The sequence below is a fragment of the Misgurnus anguillicaudatus genome, chromosome 12 (genome assembly GCF_027580225.2).
Source record: "Misgurnus anguillicaudatus chromosome 12, ASM2758022v2, whole genome shotgun sequence".
Classification (NCBI taxonomy): domain Eukaryota; kingdom Metazoa; phylum Chordata; class Actinopteri; order Cypriniformes; family Cobitidae; genus Misgurnus; species Misgurnus anguillicaudatus.
The window spans coordinates 40857385-40878788 of NC_073348.2; the positions used below are offsets into that span (position 1 = coordinate 40857385).

The 21404-nt window shown below is 36.1% G+C and overlaps 2 protein-coding genes across 3 annotated transcripts in view; both read right to left on the reverse strand.

The window, feature by feature from the left end:
• pdlim5b (PDZ and LIM domain 5b) overlaps positions 1 to 7551 on the reverse strand; it is a 56084-nt gene extending 48533 nt beyond the window's left edge. Inside the window, exons 1-2 of one of the 2 annotated variants that reach the window (XM_055207368.2) lie at positions 7423 to 7551; positions 1955 to 2121 (exon numbers count right to left, since the gene is read on the reverse strand). In XM_055207368.2, coding sequence (XP_055063343.1) covers positions 1955 to 2053 — 99 coding nt within the window. In that variant the 5' untranslated portion in view covers positions 2054 to 2121; positions 7423 to 7551. Of the gene's footprint in view, positions 1 to 1954; positions 2122 to 2495; positions 2649 to 7422 lie in introns of those variants that run through there. The other variant, XM_055207369.2, reaches the window with a different exon arrangement.
• Positions 7552 to 9300: 1749 nt separating this feature from the next.
• On the reverse strand, positions 9301 to 20418 carry opn4xa (opsin 4xa). The gene is made up of 11 exons (XM_073874626.1): positions 19922 to 20418; positions 17642 to 17794; positions 17386 to 17527; positions 15127 to 15260; positions 14836 to 15039; positions 14589 to 14760; positions 14354 to 14515; positions 13677 to 13784; positions 12150 to 12312; positions 10913 to 11068; positions 9301 to 10727 (listed from the first exon to the last, which is right to left on the reverse strand). The coding sequence occupies exons 3-11, from the start codon at positions 17523 to 17525 to the stop codon at positions 10413 to 10415; spliced, it is 1554 nt and encodes a 517-aa protein (XP_073730727.1). The 5' UTR covers positions 17526 to 17527; positions 17642 to 17794; positions 19922 to 20418; the 3' UTR covers positions 9301 to 10412.
• Between the last annotated feature and the right edge of the window lie 986 nt (positions 20419 to 21404).

Genomic DNA, 21404 nt, shown 5'->3' on the forward strand with positions numbered 1-21404 from the left:
GCTATTACACAATGACATGTGCGTCACACTTTCCACTCTGTGTTTAAAGCACCATCCCATAAAAGGGTCGAAGACCACAGGAACATCTAAGCAATGGGTGGGCCTTTCTTCTCCAACCATCTCAAGGCTGCCTCATCACTTGTGCAAATGTACTTTCAGATAACACGGGACATAAACATCCTGATGTCTTAAGCCAGAACTATCTCTATCCATTACAGACTACTGAGCCGTGAATGCACGGAGCAAAAGGGTCAAGAAAGATCTGTACCAAATAGTCCAAGAGAAACCTCCGGCAATGACAACAGAAATACAGTTACTACATCCTGGCAGCTCGAACCATTCATCAGAGTCGGGCTTATTCGCCGTTCGCAGAGGCCATGCCAACATCTTCTCACTCAACACACGCCAGCCGGTGTCGACTGCCAAAGCTAAGCTCAGATTTATGGTCACAGAGCTTCCAAGAGTTTAAAGTCTTCGCTTAAGTCTTAGAAGAGCAGCTGGAGTTCCATTGGAACCTGAGCAGACAGATTCATCTCCATCATACGTAAAACATCACAGTCATCCGAGTCCATACGTGTGGAAACCAGGTGAGAAACTCACGACTGTGTCTGGAGGCCGTCCTAGACTTGATCAACGGGAAAATCGCTTATTAAATGAACCAGATGGTTTGTGTTTATGGTTTCATGACATAAATCAACAAACACATTCACTTTGTCTTCCACCGACTTCTTTTATTTTATTTTCTGGGGCGATGAACTCGACCTCAGACAGATGCTTGTTTTCCTGCAGTCCTGGTGGTGGCATTAAATCCTCTAAATATTAACAATAATAATCTTATGTAAGAAACTATAATTAAGTCAACATGAAACCGCATTTGTGAAGTTACTTCTGTAATGTGGCGTATTACTGAGTAAAACCGGATATTAAAAATGTGAAATGTTTTGATTTATATCAGAGATTGACTGGACCATGAGAAAGTCTGCATGCTACATCGGAATAAAGGCAGATGCCAATGTGAGTTTGCATTATCAACAGCCAAAATAACCAACGGCTTGTGTGGCCTAGTTGACCAAAGGGCAAAGTTGTTTTAAAGGCTCAGGTTTTCACTTATGCGTCATTCACATTAAGACCAGGAAAGGAGGACATTTTGATTATATTTTGACTTTAAATGAGCAAGAACTGGTTTGAAATTCTTCATTCTTGACTTTTCCTGAACACAAATATATTGAGATTTTTTGGAAGAACATGAGCAAAGTTCGTACAGGGGACATTTCACAAGACTTTTTTAAGATCAAAATACCCCACAGATAATTCATTATAACATGTTAAAATTGACACTTTGTAGGTGTGAGCAAAAAATGCAAATGAGCTGATAATGCAAACACTGATCACCATAATGGTATTTTGTTGAAATTAAGACTCGATTGCGCTGTCAATTATTTTCTCTCTCTGCACTAAATGTCAGTGCCGTGGTTGGATAGTGCAGATTAATGGGTGGTATTATTATAATAAGATCCCCTTCTGACATCACAAGGGGAGCCACATTTCAATTACCTAATTACCATATTTACATGCCTGCAGAGAATGGTTTACCAAAACTAAGTTACTGGGTTGTTCTTTATGACATTTTCTAGGTTGATAGAAGCACTGGGGACCCAATTATAGCACTTAAACATGGAAAAAGTCAGATTTTTGTCGTATGTCCCCTTTAAGAGATAAATATGGAAGTCAGGATAGATACACAAACAGAACAACAGCAGCCAAAACCCATCAATCCCTAACAGAGCCCAATACATCTATCATCACCACCCGCCTGGTAACACAACCTATTTGTGTGTTTGTTTGTTTGTGTATGTGTGTGTGTGTGTGTGTGTGTGTGTAGTATCCAAAGAGATGTGCAGAACATTGCAAAGATTCATCAGAGAGAGATTCTGTTCTAGAAACACACACTCACTTTGGAGATGGTGAGGGGCATACTGAAGTCTTTCCCACCCTGAAGTCTAAAGCCCCAGGGTGAAGGTCCGATCAGGGTCACGCTGTAGTTATTGCTCATGGTTAGCTGGGTCACGGTCACACGAATGTTGAGAAGAGGACGAGTTCTGCCAAAGTCTGAATCGCAGCCTGAGAAAAAAGAGCAAAGGTTTAAAATGCATTAATGTCACTGAAGGACACTGAAGGTAAAAGTCACTCATTATGGCAGCTAAACAGTTAAACACATTCGTTCTTCTACAAAGACCTACAGAGATAAGTTCTGGACAAACTCCTGAAGTTGTGTCAACAGCAATATTCAGTCAGATGTACCGTTTCCCGTGTAATCTAAGATCAACAATGAAAACTCGCCAACAAATCACATGAACTAAATGTAAATCCCTTGAGAAAAGAATAAGTAATATAAAAACACAACAGAACCAAATCCAATTTACAAACGGGCCTGAAAATCATTATTTTGGCAACGATAGACAGATAAAAAAAGAACATAATGGATTTAGACCTACCTGAAACAGATTTATCTGGAAAATGTTACTGGGTTTGCTAAATAAACCCGAGGACAAGCTGCTTCACAGTCTAAACATTTCCCATCAGTACAGATAACACAAAAGAGCTGCTGTCTCTATTTATATAAAGGTGATGGGGAGGGGGGGGGGCATTCTTGGTGCACACGGTCAAGTATTTTAAGAGCTCGTGGGTGGACAGTTGTTGTTGAGGTTAAACTAGTAAAACCCAGCTCAAACCAAACACAAACATTCTAGATGGACGGGTCAGAGTCGGGGGTTTGTCCAGGAATGTCCCGCGGTCGTAACAATGACCATTTAAGAAGTTAAAAGCCACGTCAACATCACCATCCCTACACTTTTACAGCATAACATTGACTTCAGAGAGGATGATAGACTGCAGGATCAGTTTGAGAAAGAGCTGCTGGACCCTAAAGTTGAGAACATTATGATCACCAACCATTGAACGTTAAGAGGCACTGATCGATGTGTTCGTTAGGGCTGCAACTAACAATTATTTTCTTAATCGTTAATCGTGAAATTATTTTGTGACTAATCGGATAAAAACCTAAATTATGATTTATTCATTCGATTTTTCACTTATTATAGCTAAATAAGGCACTTTATGCTGTTCACGTGTAGAAATTTCCATTTAAAAGTGCAAAAGCTGATACTTAATAAAAAAAACTTTGTATAGCTTTTAAATAGTAAAATATCTTCAAACGTCAAAATATAAATAACCATAAGACACTGGGTCTCATTCACTAAGCATGTGTACGCATGAATTTGTGTGTGAGATGTGCGTATGGACATTTTCACGAACAAATTCAACTAAAACTTTCGTATCAAAATTTTGATTAAATGTACAAAAAAATTCAAGAACACCAAATACCACATGTACGCAATAATCACGTTACTCTGGTGGACACACAGCACTGGCTTCTCTAGCGACAGCAAAACCTGCCAAATAAAAATGCAAAGCAAAACAGAATATTACAGTTAAAAATATGATGATGAATTTCTTTTTCGAGCTCTTTTGCCTTAGTGACAAACTGCTCTAAAATTTTCTGTGGACCAGTGCTGCACTATGGAAAGCCTTTATATGTAGCTGGTTTGTGCGTGTTTTATGCAAATTGCCAACCTCATGCACGCTGCCGCTCATGATCCAAATTCACTAACGTAAGAACAAGTATAAGAATAAATTAATGCGCATGTGACTTGCGAATTAAGTTTTCGTGAAATGTTCAAGTGTGCGTGTAAATACCAAAAACGTACGCAATTATTAGTGAATGATACGCTTTTGCTTCCATGATTGTCCTGTCAGGTTGCCAGATCCACATAACAAAAACAGCCCAATGTCCATACAAAATTAGTCCAAAAGCATCCCAATGATTATTCACAGCCCAAATACCAACAACTAATGAACCAAATCCTTCAAACTCTAACCCGCAGAAAAACACTAACCTGCAAAAACTCAGCCAAAAGGACCTGGCAACGCTGCCTTGTTTAATCAAGCTGGTCGCGCGCTAAGAAAAATCATGGATTCGTTGTTGCAGTCCTAGTGTTCTTGCTGTATTACTGCTTGATTTTAAGCTCCACGCCCTCAAAATACATTTACACATTCCTATCCATCAAACGTTTCATTAGAGTTTCTGTCTAGCGTGCCGGAACCCCGAGGACAGCATGTGTGTTATATTTATAGCAGCCTGTGATACTTCCACGCTCTGATAGATTGACATTAATTGAATGAGGAGAGATGAGAGTTAAAGAAAGTTAATGAGAAACTCTGTGTTGAGGACAACATTTGAGTTCAGGAAAAGGCAGAAATGCAATAAAGAGGGAAAATATAACTGAATAAGAGAACTGCATGAAAATGAAAATAAATCTTTGGGTTGCATGTTTAGTGTGTCTGTTATGGCAACAACGTGATGCAACGTGTTGTTTTAAAGCAGATGGGTGTGGTTCCATTCTCCTAACATCCTGAATAGACTAAATGAATGAAGTTTTCCACACCTGAAGCTACAGGACCTTTGTGCATTTCCACAACACTTACAGCACCTCTGATAGAACAAAAATCTAAATAAAAGTACTCTTTTCATTCAGAATACTCATGTTATACTTAACCGAGACTCAACTGATAAAGTACAAAGTTCAAATGTTGACTAATTAAACTTTCAATGCATCCAAAACATCTAAAACATCTTGTTCTTCTGGCAAAATACACCACAAATATTGACAGCACCTGTCAACAACTAGAAATTAACAATCCACTATCTAAGAAAAGTAAGCTTTTTAATGTCCAATTTACTTTTGCGACAGGTCAACATACTGTAAAATCTATAGTTTGTGTCGTAAAAAAACTAGCAGCTGTGGTTGCCAGAGAACCGCTGCAAAAAATACCAAAAGGTTGGAAGCATCATCAAGCTCATCAAACTCTCATGGCATTTTATTGAGCAGCTCCTTGACGTTTCACCCTGACATAAATTTGAAAGAATATTGAAGGAATTCACATCAATTATAAATTTGCATTGGCTGCATTTTCTTTCATATCCATGCCAAAAATATTTTTTAAATAAAATTTTAGTTTTCTAATAAATGATTTTTTTATATTTGCCACAAGTTTATTTTTGACTACCAAAACATTTAAACATGCACATTCAGAATAAAAAAATTAGGGCTGCATAGCAATTAATCGCAACTAATCGTTTGCAGCGTAATAGTTTTTTGTTTACATCGTATAGGTATTTATATATACACATTAATATTATATACAGTACATATATGATGTAAACAAAAACTTTTATTTTGCAAACAATTAGTTGCGATTAATCACTATCCAGCCCTAATTTCAATTACAAACAATAATCCTAAAATAAGGTCGATGTAACCAATTAAAACAACACGTATTATTTAAGCAGTCAGTATCTGCGGCTCAGAGACCTTCAGCACTTTTATCAAAGCAAGGCCAAAACTGTGTGCTCTGAAACGGACGACTTACATGTCCATCACCGTGAAAATAAAAGAAAAACAACCGTGTGAAAACTGACACACCTTTCCGCTGATCTGTCAATTACCTACTGGTTTTCCCATGATGTGAATAGCACCAGGCTGTTTGGTGATGGGAAGGACATAATGCTGAGGACACACCCTGGAAAGCCAGCAGTCAGCTGCCCAATAATTACAAAGTAAAAATGCATTGCATTTCATAAAAACCAGAAAGCGGTGCGATTAATTACTGTAAGATTTCAAGCCAAACATCTTATTTGCCAGAATCTGCACTGCAGTAAATGAGGGAGCAGAATATGGAAAGTTTCATTTCTTGAATAATTGAATAATTTTTACTATATGTTCAATCCAAACTCTATACATACGAGCGCAGTTACATCACAGCATGGTGCAGACAGATGGCCTTTATGAATTCATTATAAAGAAAAATATGCTTTGACAAACCTAAACTTGTAGTAGAGACGCAAAGTTTGACAGTTTAATGGTTAGCTATGGGCTTTTGACCTCTGAGCACAGAAACTACAGAAATGACCCATAAATAACCAAGTTAAAGTCTCTCTCTATATAAAACACAGGTGTGCTGTGTGTGACGCTCACTGACTTGTTTATGCTTTGTTTCATTCATTCCTTGCTGAAAAGCTTCTCTTGTTTAAAGGTTCGACAGGAATTCACCCACACCTGAACGCTTTTACTAGACACATTTACTAGACTACCATCAACACTAAACCATTTTATGGTGCTGTTGTACTGTCTATCCTCACCGGCCCGGTCCAGGTTTTATATATAAATATGAATAGGGCCTACAGTACTTAAAGGTGCAGTGTGGAATTTTTTTAAAAGGATCTTAAGTCGCCATTTTGTGCCGCCATGATTCTACAGTAGCCATAAACGGCAAACTGCTCTACAAAGCGTGTTTTGTCACAACTGTATTTTGTCTTAAACAACAACATGTTTGTCCTGTGGTGGCTACCGTAGCTTCTCTATGCGCTTTAGTGAACGGTGGACTGAGACGCTGGTTGCAATTCACAGTCTCACTGCTAGATGTCGCTTTAATACACACATTTTTTCTTAAAATTATACATGCATGTGTGTGTATTTATATACATAATTATTCTACACAGTCAACAAACACATATATAAGATGTAAACAAAAACTTATTCGGTTTTATAGTTGTTACGCAGCCCTAGCTATCATGTCTATCACACAGTTATAATAAAGCCACGACATTTACTTCTCAAAACACCCTAAAGGCAGTTTCATGTCAAGTCACCTGTAGTTATATACAGTAGTGCTTTATACAATATATCATTAATAAAAGCAGCATTACAGTAAAGTTTACACACATAAACAACACTTCAAATTCAATGGCTTTTATATTTGCAACATTTGAACATTGGTTTCAATCTATTTCCTTTTAGGAAGTCTGTGTTAGTGAATAACATTACTCATCATTGTGCCGCTATTCTGCAAAGAAAACACCTGTGAAACCTCTTTCTGTTTGTATAAGATGATTATCATGAAACTAACAATGCACTTCATAAAAACAACTACATATTTAACATTTTCCGTCCACGCGTCTGTCAGTAAGCAGTATAAATCTATGACAGCACGTGCATTTGACACCTGATCGATGTTAAATCTGCTCATAAAGTTTAAATAGGCATAAACACTTCTTCCCACATAACTCTTATCTAAAGCTTGTGTCGACACACCCTCTTAAACTTCTTCATGAGAACAAACACTTCCTCAATACTCACTAAACCGCTTTACTTTCAATACTACAGTAAAACGTTTTAACTAACAGTAAAGATGTTATAACTCAACGACGGCCACTGAAACATCACTAAACAGATACACAAAGTTCATAGTTATTGTCTATTATTAATATTTAACGGTAAAATCACGCGTGTTTGTGTCACTTACCTCTGATCTGAACCGATGTGATGTGAACGCGCAGCAGTCTGTTACTGAATAACTGTGGTAACTGTGTGTCTCTGTGTGAAGAGAGAGAGAGAGAGAGAGAGAGAGAGAGAGAGAGAGAGAGAGAGAGAGAGAGAGAGAGAGAGAGAGAGAGAGAGAGAGAGAGAGAGAGAGAGAGACGTTTCTCAATCCGAAGGCGGCATCCTCCGGAGGTCGCATTTGCAGGCTACATACGTCACCAGTTTCAGAATATTAACAATTATAAAGTTGACTATTATTGTTAGTTAATCGTAAATTGTTGAAATATGCTTATGACTTGTGAATGTTATGCTCAGTTAACTTAAATAAACCACACTTGATGAAGTATGCAGCCTGCATATGCGACCCCCGGAGGATGCAGCCTTCGGATTGAGAAACGGCCAGAAGATCAGACGTTCCCGCCACATCCGCCCATAACCGGGAAAATCCCTTAGCTGTTCTTACGTCACAAACACACAAACATACCCACATAAACACAAATATATATAAACACGTTTATCTCACCTTTATAAATTAGTGTGACAGCTCTTATATTCGATTCCCAGAGTGGTGCAGTAATATAATGAGAAGTTTAGTGGTTAACGTTATGTAAATTGTGATTAAGCAAAAGGAAGCTTGGTCATTTGTTTAATTTGTTTACAGTTCTGTGCAAAACTACAGGTGGATCTATTACTGTAAAACATCTGACCACAGACATTATCACTAATCTCCCGTTATTTAAACATGAATTATGTTAGTGGCACAATTATGACTAAGCTGATTTGTGGGTGAAAACTTGAGTTTAATCAATAGAGAGTTTAGTGTCGTTCTGTGCTGGTTAAACAGATTTTTATTCACGGAAAACATTAAATCTGATTGTGGTTAAACTCATATTCCTGTATATAAACATATTACTCTGAGCTATGTAAGCAGAGAGAGAGATGTTTTGATTTTAATGCCAGATCTTTGTGCAGAAAAGTCTGAATTTATTTCCTATATCGATGTTTTTTTATATGCCTACAATATTAAAATATCTGATGTATTAGGTGTTTTGTGATGTATTTATTATGCACTGATCCTAAGACTTTGTCAACTTACTGATATTAACTCTTTAGCTATGATCACAGCACGTCAGATGTATGCAGGGTGCGAGCGGCTGACGTCACGGTAAGTGACCCAATGAAGGGTGACGTCATTCTTTCCTTTCGCTCTCTCGCTCTCTGCTTTGCCAATGATGGCCGTCAAGTTCCTCTTGTCTGAGGTCACATGGTAAGTCATTTCACAACATAACATCAGCATGTTAATGACTGTTGTGTGTTGTTTCTGTCTTTGCAGATGATTTGATTTGACCTGTCCTGTGTGTACCCTCAGCAGCAGATTATGAAGGCAAGTACTTCCATCTAGTGGCCAAATTGTAGTAACACATGGCGTGTAATAAATGGTCCAGAAATATTTTACAGTAGTCTGTTGATACTGTCTTTGTTTGTAGTGAATTTTTTTTAAGGAAAAGAACGCATTGGTTAGAGTCAAAGTCACATGATGGTAAACTTTAAACAATCCTGCAGGGCTGCTGACTGAACGTGCAGTTATATAATATGCATAAACCCAACTTTCACCATATTTGGATTTGTATGTTTGCACAGGATTAGGATTAGACGGGTCGAGTTATGGGTCAGTGACCAGAAGAAGCTCTGAAGCGCAGTCTGTGTAAAGTGAACATGAATGAATTATTTGACATTCACAGAAATAGAAAGTGTGATGTTGACCTGTGATGGAGATGTAAAGCAGTCTGGTTGACTGATCTATGAGTTGTATTAAAAGAGCTGGATGAGACTTTATACATGACAACAAAAGACTAAGAGAATTTATTGAATCTCTTACACAGGAATATGAAATCAGAAACATCACAATAAAGGGACAACATTATGTTTTTCAGACATACACTATGATATTCTCTGATGTAGTATGGTAGGCCTAATATCTTCTAAACAAATATGGCAAATATCTTCATAAGTAACATTGAGGTTTATATGTTAACACATCATGTGACTGTTTTATGTAATGCTTTGACCTTTAGGCTTAACCTGAGGCTTTCAGTACTTGAATGAACAAATGCGCTCATTTCCAGATAAATGAGGAGTAATCCTGGAAATGTGGTCATTAAAATCATACTGGGCTTTTGTGCTTGATTTTCTTCACTTCTTTTAATCCACTGCAATATGAAATAAACCATTCTAAAACTTAAAAATAATAAATTATACAACATAGTGATGTTGGTATAGTAGCCTTGTTCTTCTAAGGTTTAATTACACAGATTTTATTATAAATAAATTTATTTTATAAAATGTCATAAAACTGGGCCACCCCAAGCTGAGAACCACTGACATAACCTGTCATGTGCCAAATATCTGTTAGGAATATAAAGGTAACTTGATGTGAGGTTTAGGTCGTGATTACACAAGTTCACATACACACAGAGACTGGAGAAATGCTTTTAGCTATATGTCACTACAGTAAAGAAGTGAAGAATAAACAATAATTCACGGGAGACATGGGTGCGTAATTTAGAAATGTGACACTTATTGAGCACATCATATGGTGCAGGAAAGTCACAGCGTGAAGTGAAGTTTACAATCTCAAGCTATATTGTATAATAAAAAAATAATTTCACTAAATTAAGAAACCTTTTTTGTCTCATTATGATGTGAGTTAATCTCTCTCAGTTAAACAATATTGTACACCTTGTAGTTTCGGTAGAAAGTTGTCTGTAAAGTGTCTTTATCCATATGGTAGAAGTGTAACTGTATTGTGAAAGGATCTTGTACAGTATCTCCACACATGGCATGAGTCGCATGAAGTTGAAGAAATTTCCCCTACTGGGCCACATTAATAACATCTCCAGTATTCAAGTGATGTTAAATCCAGAGGTCTTCACCTTTGATTGTCTCTTTAGAGAAGATCTTCAGGTCTCTGCTTCACGACAGAAACTTCTGCACAGAATCTAAGAGCTCAGTTGAGGTCCTCAAGCCGAATATAAACTCATCTTCTCTGGTTTTCTCCTCCAGCAGATCCTTCTCAGATGTGGGGCTGACCAGTGTGTGTGTGTCTTCATAAAAAGCCAAACCTTTGCTCCGGGGGCTTACAGAGACGCTGTCCTCCTGTCCTGTTAGGGAATCTTCCTCCTCCTCCTCCTCCTCTGGATTGTCTTTGGTCATGAGAAGAGGTACGGTGGACATGATGACAGACTCAGATATCATGTCAGGACCAGAACTTCTCAAAGAACGGCTAAGCTGTAATGGATGAAATTAAAAATGTTCATATATATGGATTAGTTATGATTAGTTATGGCAATTCCTTGTTTATACAGATGGCATTTGATTAACTCCACCAAACTGTTGTATGTGCAAGTAAATAAGATACACATCTGTTCATATACCACAAGCAGTGTTTGCTGTAGAACTGGAGAAGACCTTACCGTCTCTTTACTGAAGTCTTCTCCTGAGCTTCCTTTCATCTTCATCTTGCCCTGTTGAGTCTTCAGCGTTTCATCTAGCAGCTGATTGGCTGATTGTGAATTTTTGACAAACTGACCCTCCTGGTCCATAGGATCTAACTCAACATCACTCCAGACCTACAACACATAGATGTGGTCATAAAAAGTGTTGCCATAACTTATTATTGTAACCAACAGTGAGACACAGAGCAGTATAGCTGATTTTATAAATTGCCTGAGCAAATATTACTGTATAATATCAGAAACAAGAAAGAAAGTGTAAATAAGACCATAAAATACAAATACATAATCTGCCAAAAAAGCTTTTCATGTTGGCTAGGGTGACCATACGTGCCATTCTTCCCGGACGCGTCCTGGCCAGGATTTTGGGTTCATCTTCCAGAAGTCGTATTTGTCAACCTAATACATCATAGAGGATTATTATTATTATTACAGAAAAGCAACCGTTACATTTTAAGGTGAGAATGAAACTATGATTGTATGTCTTACGTTTTTAACTCAATGGCATATGCGGCCAACAAATACAACTTCCGGAAGACGCACCGAAAACCTGGCCAGGACGTGTCCGGGAAGAATAGCACGTATGGTCACCCTAATGTTGGCAAAGTGGCAAGAGGAGCTCATTTAAATACTGCAGTACGTAATAGTAAATATAGCATTACTGGTGTTACATTAAAGGAGTCATATTATAAAATAAAATAAAAAGTAAAATAAATCTTTGGTGTCCCCAGAGTATGTATGTGAAGTTTTAGCTCAAAATAATTTAATAATATATAATAATTTATTGTAAGATGTTAAAATTGACACTTTGTAGTTGTGAACAATAATGTGTTCTTTTTGTGGGTGTGTCCTTTTAAATGCAAATAAGCGGATAATGCACACACTGATCACCATAATGGTGGATTGTTTAAATTACAACTCAGTTGTGCTGTCAAATATTTTTTCCACTTTCTCTTTGCACTAAATGGCATTGCTGTGGTTGAATGATGCAGATTAAGGGGTGATATTATTGTAATACATCTAAATGAGCTATTTTTTCACATGCTTGCAGAGAAAGTGTCAGATTTAAAATAGTCACAGAACACAACAGGGGCCTCGCTACACATTTTTATATATTGGACTGTTTATTGGGCGAATATGTAAATGTATATATATTGTAAGAAACGTCTACAGTATCTTCTCAAGGTAAAAGACAAACCGTGTCACCAGTAGAGATGGAGGAGACACACTGAAATCCAGAGGACGGTCTGCTGATCACAGGTTCTTTGAATGAAGACTCGCTGTTCGACACACAGATGAAGTCTTTACGTGATGACTGCGCTAGAAAATGCAAACATGGCACTTTCTCTGCAAGTGTGTCTCTGTAAGTTACAGTCACATATAAGGTTAAAAATATACACTGCATCATAGATCTTGTGTTCTAGTATAAACAAACACATATACAGTAAAGACTGGGGGTGGGTGGGCAATATGAGCTAAAATTCATATCAAGCTATTTTCCACTATTCAAAGTATCGGTATTATTGCCATATGAGAAAAACTACTTGGAATCACATTGTAAACTTTAGTTAAATTAATGGCAAAATTTGTATTTTTAACCTTATATAACTAGAAAAAGTGAGGGATTTGACATATACATTATAGTTTATTTTTTTTTCCGTTTCCATTTTTTTTCTTCAAAAAATGCCATTGTGTGGATGGGCGTACTCATCTTTTTATGAATATAATGCATATTGTCACTGTCGGATTTAAACCTTGTGTCTTTAAATCCGCTACAGTACTTTTTCATAAAATGGAAAATATACAAATAAAACACATACAAAATATAAGAGATGTTTTTACAAAGATGCCTTTGAATTTATTTTGACAACAGCTTCAAACAAAGTGACCATTGTGCTTCTGGATTTTCCCTTTAGTCAATTTTTACATCATATTCATACTCTGCTAAATGACTAAAAGATACACATATTTCCTATTACATAAATTATTTTCTAATATACGAAGCTGCTCAGGGTGGCATTTTGCAGGGATCGGCACAGGGCAGCCACGAAAAAGAGACTAAATACAACCGTGACCGGGTTTTACCTCTCATTTGCACGACACATCAATTGTTTCATGTGCACTCAGTTAATCAGGAGAGCGCATGCTGACATAAGAGACGGATGACACACTACAAAAAATGCCTTTATTGCTTAATGTTTTTGTCTTGTTTTCAGGACAAATATATAAACATTCTTAAATCAAGATGCATTTTCTGGATGAGCTAAAATGACCTAAAAAAATACATCTAGTTTTTAGACAAAAAATATAAAATTTAAGTGAATTTAAAACAAGAAAAAAATCTGCCAATTGGGTATGAAAAAAAATCTTAACTTAATTCACGAAAAATAAAAAATTCTCATTCTATTGGCAGATTTATTTGCTTGTTTTAAGCAAAATTCACTTAGATATTTATATTTTTTATATTATGTTCTTGGGTCATTTTGCTCATCAAGAAAATACATCTTAATTTAAGAACTTTTATAAAATTTTAAGTAAGAAAGTCATTTTTTGCAGTGTAGTGTTAGAAGTTGAAAAGAGGACCAAATTAACAAACTATATAAATGCAAAAATAGTATTTATGAATATGTAACGGTATCAATGGTATTGCAAAATCCACATTATAAAGCAACACATTACCAGTAATCGCTTTCATACTGGTATATCTCCCACCCCTAATACCGACCTGTATTTGGAGCGTATGATGGCGTAGATGAATGGGTTATATATTGCTGATGCTTTAGCGATCACTGCAGGTACTGCCTTTGAGTACGGTGAAAGAACGTGGCTGTACCTTTAACAGAAAAACTAAAACATATCTGCTGACCTGCATATGCTGTCATTTGGTGTGAAATTCTGGTAAGTGGTTAACCCACAAGCCTTTAAACTATGTGAACCAGTGTGTTATTCATGATCTACTAGAGGTCTCTCAACTTCACATAGCATTTCTATAAAAGGTTGTTTCTTTAGTGTGGAATTTACAAAGTCTCAGATCTTCTTCAAAGATAAAAACACTCTTCTCTTCTGCGTGGTTAAGCTATTTACATTTTGGCTTGATAGACTAAAAACAAATCAAACTATTTCTGTAAAGGATTAGATGCTTTACAAGCCAGCATAGTTCACAGTGATCTTACCCATGATCAAATATAAATATTCAATATGCATTAACTCAAAATAATCATGTAGTGTATGTGTATGGACCGCAATGGAAATAAGTCTTTGGGCTTTATTGTGTTATCCCTGACTATGTATTTTAATGTATGACTCAGAGCACTGCTTCATATTTTTTATATTGAAGTGGTCAAATAAAATCGATCAATCAATCAACTAGTCATCATATATAGAAAATAAAGTGATAGTTACCCTGCCCAGGCAATAAGAGTGACACAGGCATATGGAGACCAGGACAACACAAAGACAATGATGACCACAAACGCAATCTTTGCCAGCTTCCATTCTGTCTTGATGGACTGTTCCTGGGTCAGGGTGGTTTTCCTCATTTGACTTCCCATCTTCTCCACATCTCTGAACACACAGAAACATGGCAGAAATATTCTTGCAATGTTTTTCCGATTAAGTATAATACTGTACGCTCTACCTGCTGGCATTACGAATGGCGAGGAACATGAAGATGTAGCAGTACGAGATGATTCCCAGAGGAATGAAGAAGACAAAACAGCAGAGCATCAGTGTGTAGCTTTTGTTCGCTGGAGTCGATGTCACGTAGTCCCACGTGCAAGAAGTCATGAGGCCTTCTGGAATATAAGAACCTGTCCGATAAACAGCAGACAATGAATAGAAACTCTGCACTGGATTAAGATAAAAATTAAAAATGTGTGACTAACTCCATCCCAGAAGAGGTGCCAGACTCCAGGCCAGCGAGTAGATCCAGACCGTTAGGATGATGAGGAGCGTTCGACGTCTGGATGTCCACTGAATGGACTGTAAGGGTTTGGTGATCACGACGTAGCGGTCGATGGAAATCGCCAACAGGTTAATCATGGATGTGATTCCGAACAACGCCCCGCAGAAGGCGTACATCTTACAACCTGGATGGAAAAGCAAAAGATGAATGTAAGATCTGTGAGAGAGATATATTGTCATGGATGGGTGGAGAACTAAAGAAAATCAGTTACCCATTTCACCAAACACCCATTCCTTGTATAAGCAGTTGACAAAGAAGATGGGCGATTGAGTGACGGCCATGAGAAGATCGCTCACCGCGAGGTTCATGATGAAGTAGTTTGGTGGCGTTCGCAGCTTCTTGTTACTAAAACATAAAATCATTTTACAGAAACTCTCATCTGCTCAGCAGAATAAATGAAGCATTGTTTCTCTCATTTGTCAAAAATATTTCATTTTTTCTCACATTATAAATATGAAAGTGATGCACTGACCAAAGTATGATAAAGCACACAAGCCCCTCAGTCGCAACCTGCCGGCAGTGAGACTCAAACCGGCAACTCTTGGTTTACTACAACTCTTTAACCATTAGGCCACAACTGTCCAAACCTGTGTTACTATTAGTCCTGACCACTAAAATCCAAGTTTCAGTGTGTATGAAAACGTAAATAAATGGTATAACCAAACACTCTTTATGTAAAAATACACACACGTAGATCATGTTGGACATTATGATGATTGTTCTGATTTGTGTTTCTCATGGACTCTTCTTTATTAGATCTCAAACAGAACAAACATGAACAAGACTTCCCGCTTTCAAAATGTCAAAACAAAACAACTCCTATAATTCAACCGAGACTTCAGTATACATTGACATCATTGCTCTCAGCTGAAACTAAAAGAAGCTGTCAGTATACAATCATGTGAATTAAGTAAAGATATTCAAATAAATCAGACAGATTCAGCAGTGATCTCACTTTAGTCATACAGTATAAGACATAAACCAATCATAATAAATAAAATATAAAGACTCTGTGATGGTCTACGCATGACCTTCGTGAAATACTTTTTACAAACAAGAAAAAACTACAAAATAGATCTCATCTGTGATTTATTATAATTGTTTACCAATCAGATTAAACAGAAAACAAACCAAGTGCTCTGTTTTTATAGGAAAAAGACATGAAAGATCTCAATAATGCCTCAAACAGTCAGAGATCTTCAATATAAACTTAAACATTATCTCACATTTAAACTTAATCTCATTTATTATTTCTTAAAACTTCTTAGGAGAAATATCCACAACCAAAGACAGCCTGACAGACATTTTTACTTACACTATAAATATTTTAAAGAACTTGTTTCGTTTAGCAAAGCCATCATAATATAATCATTAATAAACAGTCGTTTAAACTTGAAAAGATAAAATTGAATTTAGGTTTATTTTAATATTTTGCATGTTAATTTTATATCTATCATGACAAATTATATATCATTCTACACTGCAAAATTTTTTTTCAAGAAAAACATTTCTTAGTATTTTCGTCTTGTTTTCAGTAAAAATATCTAAAAATTCGTTAGATGCTTTTTCTTGATGAGCAAAATGACCAAAGAAAATAAGTCTAGCTTTTAGACCAAAAATATCAAATTTAAGTGATTTTGTGCATAAAACAAGCAAAAAAATCCCGAAAATTTTTCTTAAACACTAAATTCAAGAAAAACCCAAGAAAAATTAGCCCACCCCATTAGCAGATCTCCCTGCTAAGATTTTTTTTCTTGAAAATCATTTTTTGCAGTGTAAGAATGTTGTTTTCATATTTCAAAACCTTTTATCATTAATAATAATGCAGTGACAGTCATTTATTAATTTGTGACAAGAGTATGCAGCAAACCATAGACACCTAGTTGCCGCTGTTGGTAAAACCACTAAAAGTGTAACACAAACCCTTATTTTTGTGATAATGTTATGTATAAAATATATACTTTATTGCATTATTTTTATTTATTATAAGAAATGTAAACTGCTATCTCTACTGAAAAATCCAGCTACAAGACCAGCATAAGCTGGTGAGCTGGTTTTAGCTGGTATTGCTGGTGTAGCAAGCTGGTCTAACTGTGTTTTGTCACTTTTTAAGCTGGTCTAGCTGGACTTAGCTGGTCAGGCTGGAAATACCAGCTGACCCACCAGCTTTGCCAGGCTGGGAGGACCAGTTTAGACCAGCTACTGCCTCCTTAAACCAGCAAAAACAAGCTTATGCTGGTCTTTGCTGGATTTTTTAGTAGGGATAACTTTTTTTATTTAATATTTTCACCTCCAGACACCTTTAAAGTGTCTTTTTTAAAACAAGACCAAGATTAGGCTTCTAGACCAAAATAATGCCAGAGTTATATAAATTTAAAGGTGTACATCACCTTTTTAACCCCCCCCCCCCCCATTCAAAAAGGGGTACACCAATGGAGTGGTTTAAATATTAGAAGAAATGTTAGCTTACCTGAAGAAGGCATACATGACCAGGATATTCCCAGTGAGCCCTAAAGCCCCGATTACTGCTACAAAAAACGCCACTATATAGTGTGCATGATCTGGTACATCCACTTTCCTGAAGAAGCCACGATCCACCTGATCCTCCATTCCTGTGATTGAACAAACATCAGAGTATTTAAACAAGAGTATCCAGACACAACCACAGCAGTCAACATTTCAATTTAATGAATCATTCAGAAGAAATCATAAATAAAAATATAAACCTTGATTCAGAAGAACTTAATTTGGTACCAGCGTTTTCTGTTATCTACTGCACAGCTGTTAAAGAAATGCGATGCATGTGATGCGAGAGGCTTGAGGGAAACAAGACCATTCTCTGTTTCAGCATCTGATTCCTCCGAGCTCTGACAAAGCGACTACACATGACATGACAGAAAAAACATTTTGGTAATGTAAGATTTAGAGCTCAGTGGTGCAATTTCAATGAAGATATTCAATAAAATATCTGGGAAGCTGATTATATTCCCAAAGCCATGACAGAGCGACCAGTGAGAAATCTAAAGTTCCTCTGGCTAGTAAAGATTTGGGAATGAATGTTTCGTTCACCTCGAGCGTTTAGTTTAGTTTCGCTTCAGTTCACATGCTCTTTCTCATAACGTCTGATATCCAGCAGTGCTTTGCGGATATTGCACATTGGTGGATCTCGGTATAATAAATCAAGCCCTTCGGCCCACCGGTGAACTGAACCCTGTGGCTGTGAACATTGATTATTTCCAAGTAAAGTCTGAGGTGTAGTAAACGTTGAAGTGTCTTATCTGAAATCACTGTAGATGAAACACTCGCTTATCAAGTAATAATGAAAATGACCAGAGAGATGTGTATGTATTGTAAACATATGAAGAGTGTAATCTGCTCTTTCAAGATGAATTATTTAAAGACAAGCAGCTAAAGTGACACACTACATTGTAATTACAATGTTATTGCAGCTGGGTTGCCGGTAATTTACCGTAGATTTAAATTTATGTTATTTACTGGCAAGAGTTTGTTCAAAGTTAAATAAATTTGAAATATAAAAAATCTTTATTTAATTATTTAATTATTATTTAATCTTTACAGAATAAAACTATACAATAACAGCCTCATGCAAAGCATTCTGGGAACCAGAAATCATCATCAACCTTTTTCGTTTTTTTGCTCCAGATTTTGTTTCCCAGAATGTTTTGCTTGATGCTGTTTTTCTAGTTTTACTCTGCAAAGATAAAGACTTGTAAATGTTCATTTAACTTTGAACAACATAAATGTAAATCTACAGTAAGTTACCGGCAACCCAGCTGCAATTTCTACAGGATTTTTTTACAGTATACTGACAGCTGTTTGCCAGTAACTTACTGTAGATTTGCAATAATGTTATTTACTGACAACCTTTGTTCAAAGTTGTTCAAAGTTAATTTAAACATTAACAAGTCTTTTACAGAATAAAACTAAAAAATAACAGCCTCATGCAAAGCATTCTGGGATACAAAATCTGAAGGAAAAAACAAAAAAGTTGATGTGGATTTCTGTTTCCCAGAATACTTTGCATGAGGCTGTTATTTTTTAGTTTTATTCAGTGAAGTTAAAGACTTGTTCATGTTTAATGTTCATTTAACTTTAAACAAACTGTTGCCAGTAAATAACATCAAATTAAATCTACAGTAAGTTACTGCTGCATAACTACAGCAACATTTGTTTACAGTAATTGTCATTACAGTAACATCATCACACTGCTGTATAATGAAGCTGTGGCTGTAATAACTGAAATTGGGCCCTGACAACGACTGTAGCTATTAAACAACATACAATAATGAAACAGAAGAGAGATTAAATCATCTTTCAGTAAAGCTTCGGCCCATCCATGCTGATCATAAGAGGATTGATTTAGATTTGGTTATTTATTTATGGCTAATGTGATCACATCAAGACCAACAATAGTCACGCAAGGTAAAGCCATTGATAAAGGTAAAACCTACACTGTAAAAAAATCAAAATTTTTGTGAAATCAACATTTTATGTTACTTTAAATTAAAAAATGAAGTTATACAATTTGAACTTTTTTTGAAAGTTTTTATGTCAACTGATCACAGGTCAAAATTTAAAATAGTAGGTTGAATTGACTTGCAAAACCAAGTTGTTTTAACTTCTTGCTGCATTTTTACAATAATAAACAATCAATCTTCAATCTGTCATGTAAGTCACTGTAAATGTTTACATGACTATCAGAACTGATTTTATGAATGAAAGCACTTATTTATAAGATGTTTAAGTGTTTTACTGTATGTGTATATGTGTTACAAATAAATTACATTGCAAATGAAAAGCAATAAATGAAAACTAAGGCAGCTGTTAATAAAATTACTGAATTAGTATTCACATACTGTCATCATTTTCATTCAGATTTAAGATAAAATCAAATGTTTCATATTTTATGTTATAAATGTAAAGAAACAGTGTTACATAAATCATTTCTTTGTAATTCAACAGAATGTATAAATGTAGAGTTTTACCTGCTGCGTTGTGTCTCTCTCTCTCTCTCTCTCTCTCTCCGTGTCATCTGTGGCGTGTGAATGTGTTTATGGGATGAAATCTCTATAGTTGGTTCTTAAATCATTTAGCTCCAGCCGTGTTTTAATCCAGCGAGGTGGAGCTTCACTTTATGTTGTACGGTACTTCAATCTAATAAACCCAACAGATATAAAGATCAACACATCGACACACAGACCCAACCCATAAACTGACACGCTGAATTGATTCTCTTCACTCTGCTGTCACTTTCAATTGCTGCCAATTTCTTCATTTGGATGGATGAGAACCAGAATACAGATGCTATCCATACTGAAAATATTTGAAATGCTGTAAAAGTGATGCACATTTATGTTTGAATGAGCTACTAAACAGATGACACATGTAAAGCTCGTAATATTTAGTTTGACAAAAGATGTTTTCTCATATGCAACAATAATTACACCAAAACACAACATCACAAAAGATTTTATTCATTCTGTAATCCACATCTTTCATACAAAAATGATTCATACAATTGTGAGGAACAGATCCAAATATAACGAAAATGTTAAATCTGTTGTTCATTATGAATGTTAATTCAAATGACACATTGCTTTACGGCAGTGATATCAAATGCTCATTGGCTCTTGCATCCTACGTCACAGATTTGCCACATTGCCGTCTTTTAGTCAATGTACTTTTGAAAATTTTGAAAAGTGAGAAGCTGGATTAACGTTCTGGTGGATTATGTAATAATCTTTAAATTTCACTGTACTTCATAAACTCCATATTGACGACATGGGATGAGGATGTGTAGCGACTGCAGCACATTGGCATTTTAAGTACTTTTGGTACTACCTTTGAAAATTCACAATAAATAAATTATTGGGATTACACTTGAGTGTCATTATGTATTTCATTTCATTGTAGGATTTGTAAATGTTTTTCATTTTGTAGCTGTGAAAACGTAATAATGCTACAACTAAATGCTGCAAATACGTCTACATTTTACGCTTCAGCATCTATTTGAACGTACAAAAAAATATGTTTTGTGTTTATGAAAGTTATGTATTAATAGTGCATTTTAACAGTGAGACCAGGCTGTTCTGACACAACTGAGATACAAGAAGGACTTGTAAGACTAAAAGTCACTTAGCACACAGAACTGAATATATCCCTGAACTAACAGAAGGCAACAGGACAGCGGTCAGAGAGCACAGAGGAGCTTTAAGCTTTAAAAATGAGCAGTCATGTGTAAAGTGACTCCTTAGAGAGCAATCCTCACACAGATAAAAGCTTTACAGATGCTGATCGACTGACCTGCAAGCATTACAGTATGTTCCTCATCATTTCCACCATCACATGCTTGAGTCTTATTGTACCACAAACACAGCATCAGTTACTGAGAAAAACAAATACAGACCTGTCATTATTTACTAACAGTTGGACATTTATCTTTGAAACTTAATAAAATAAATACATTGG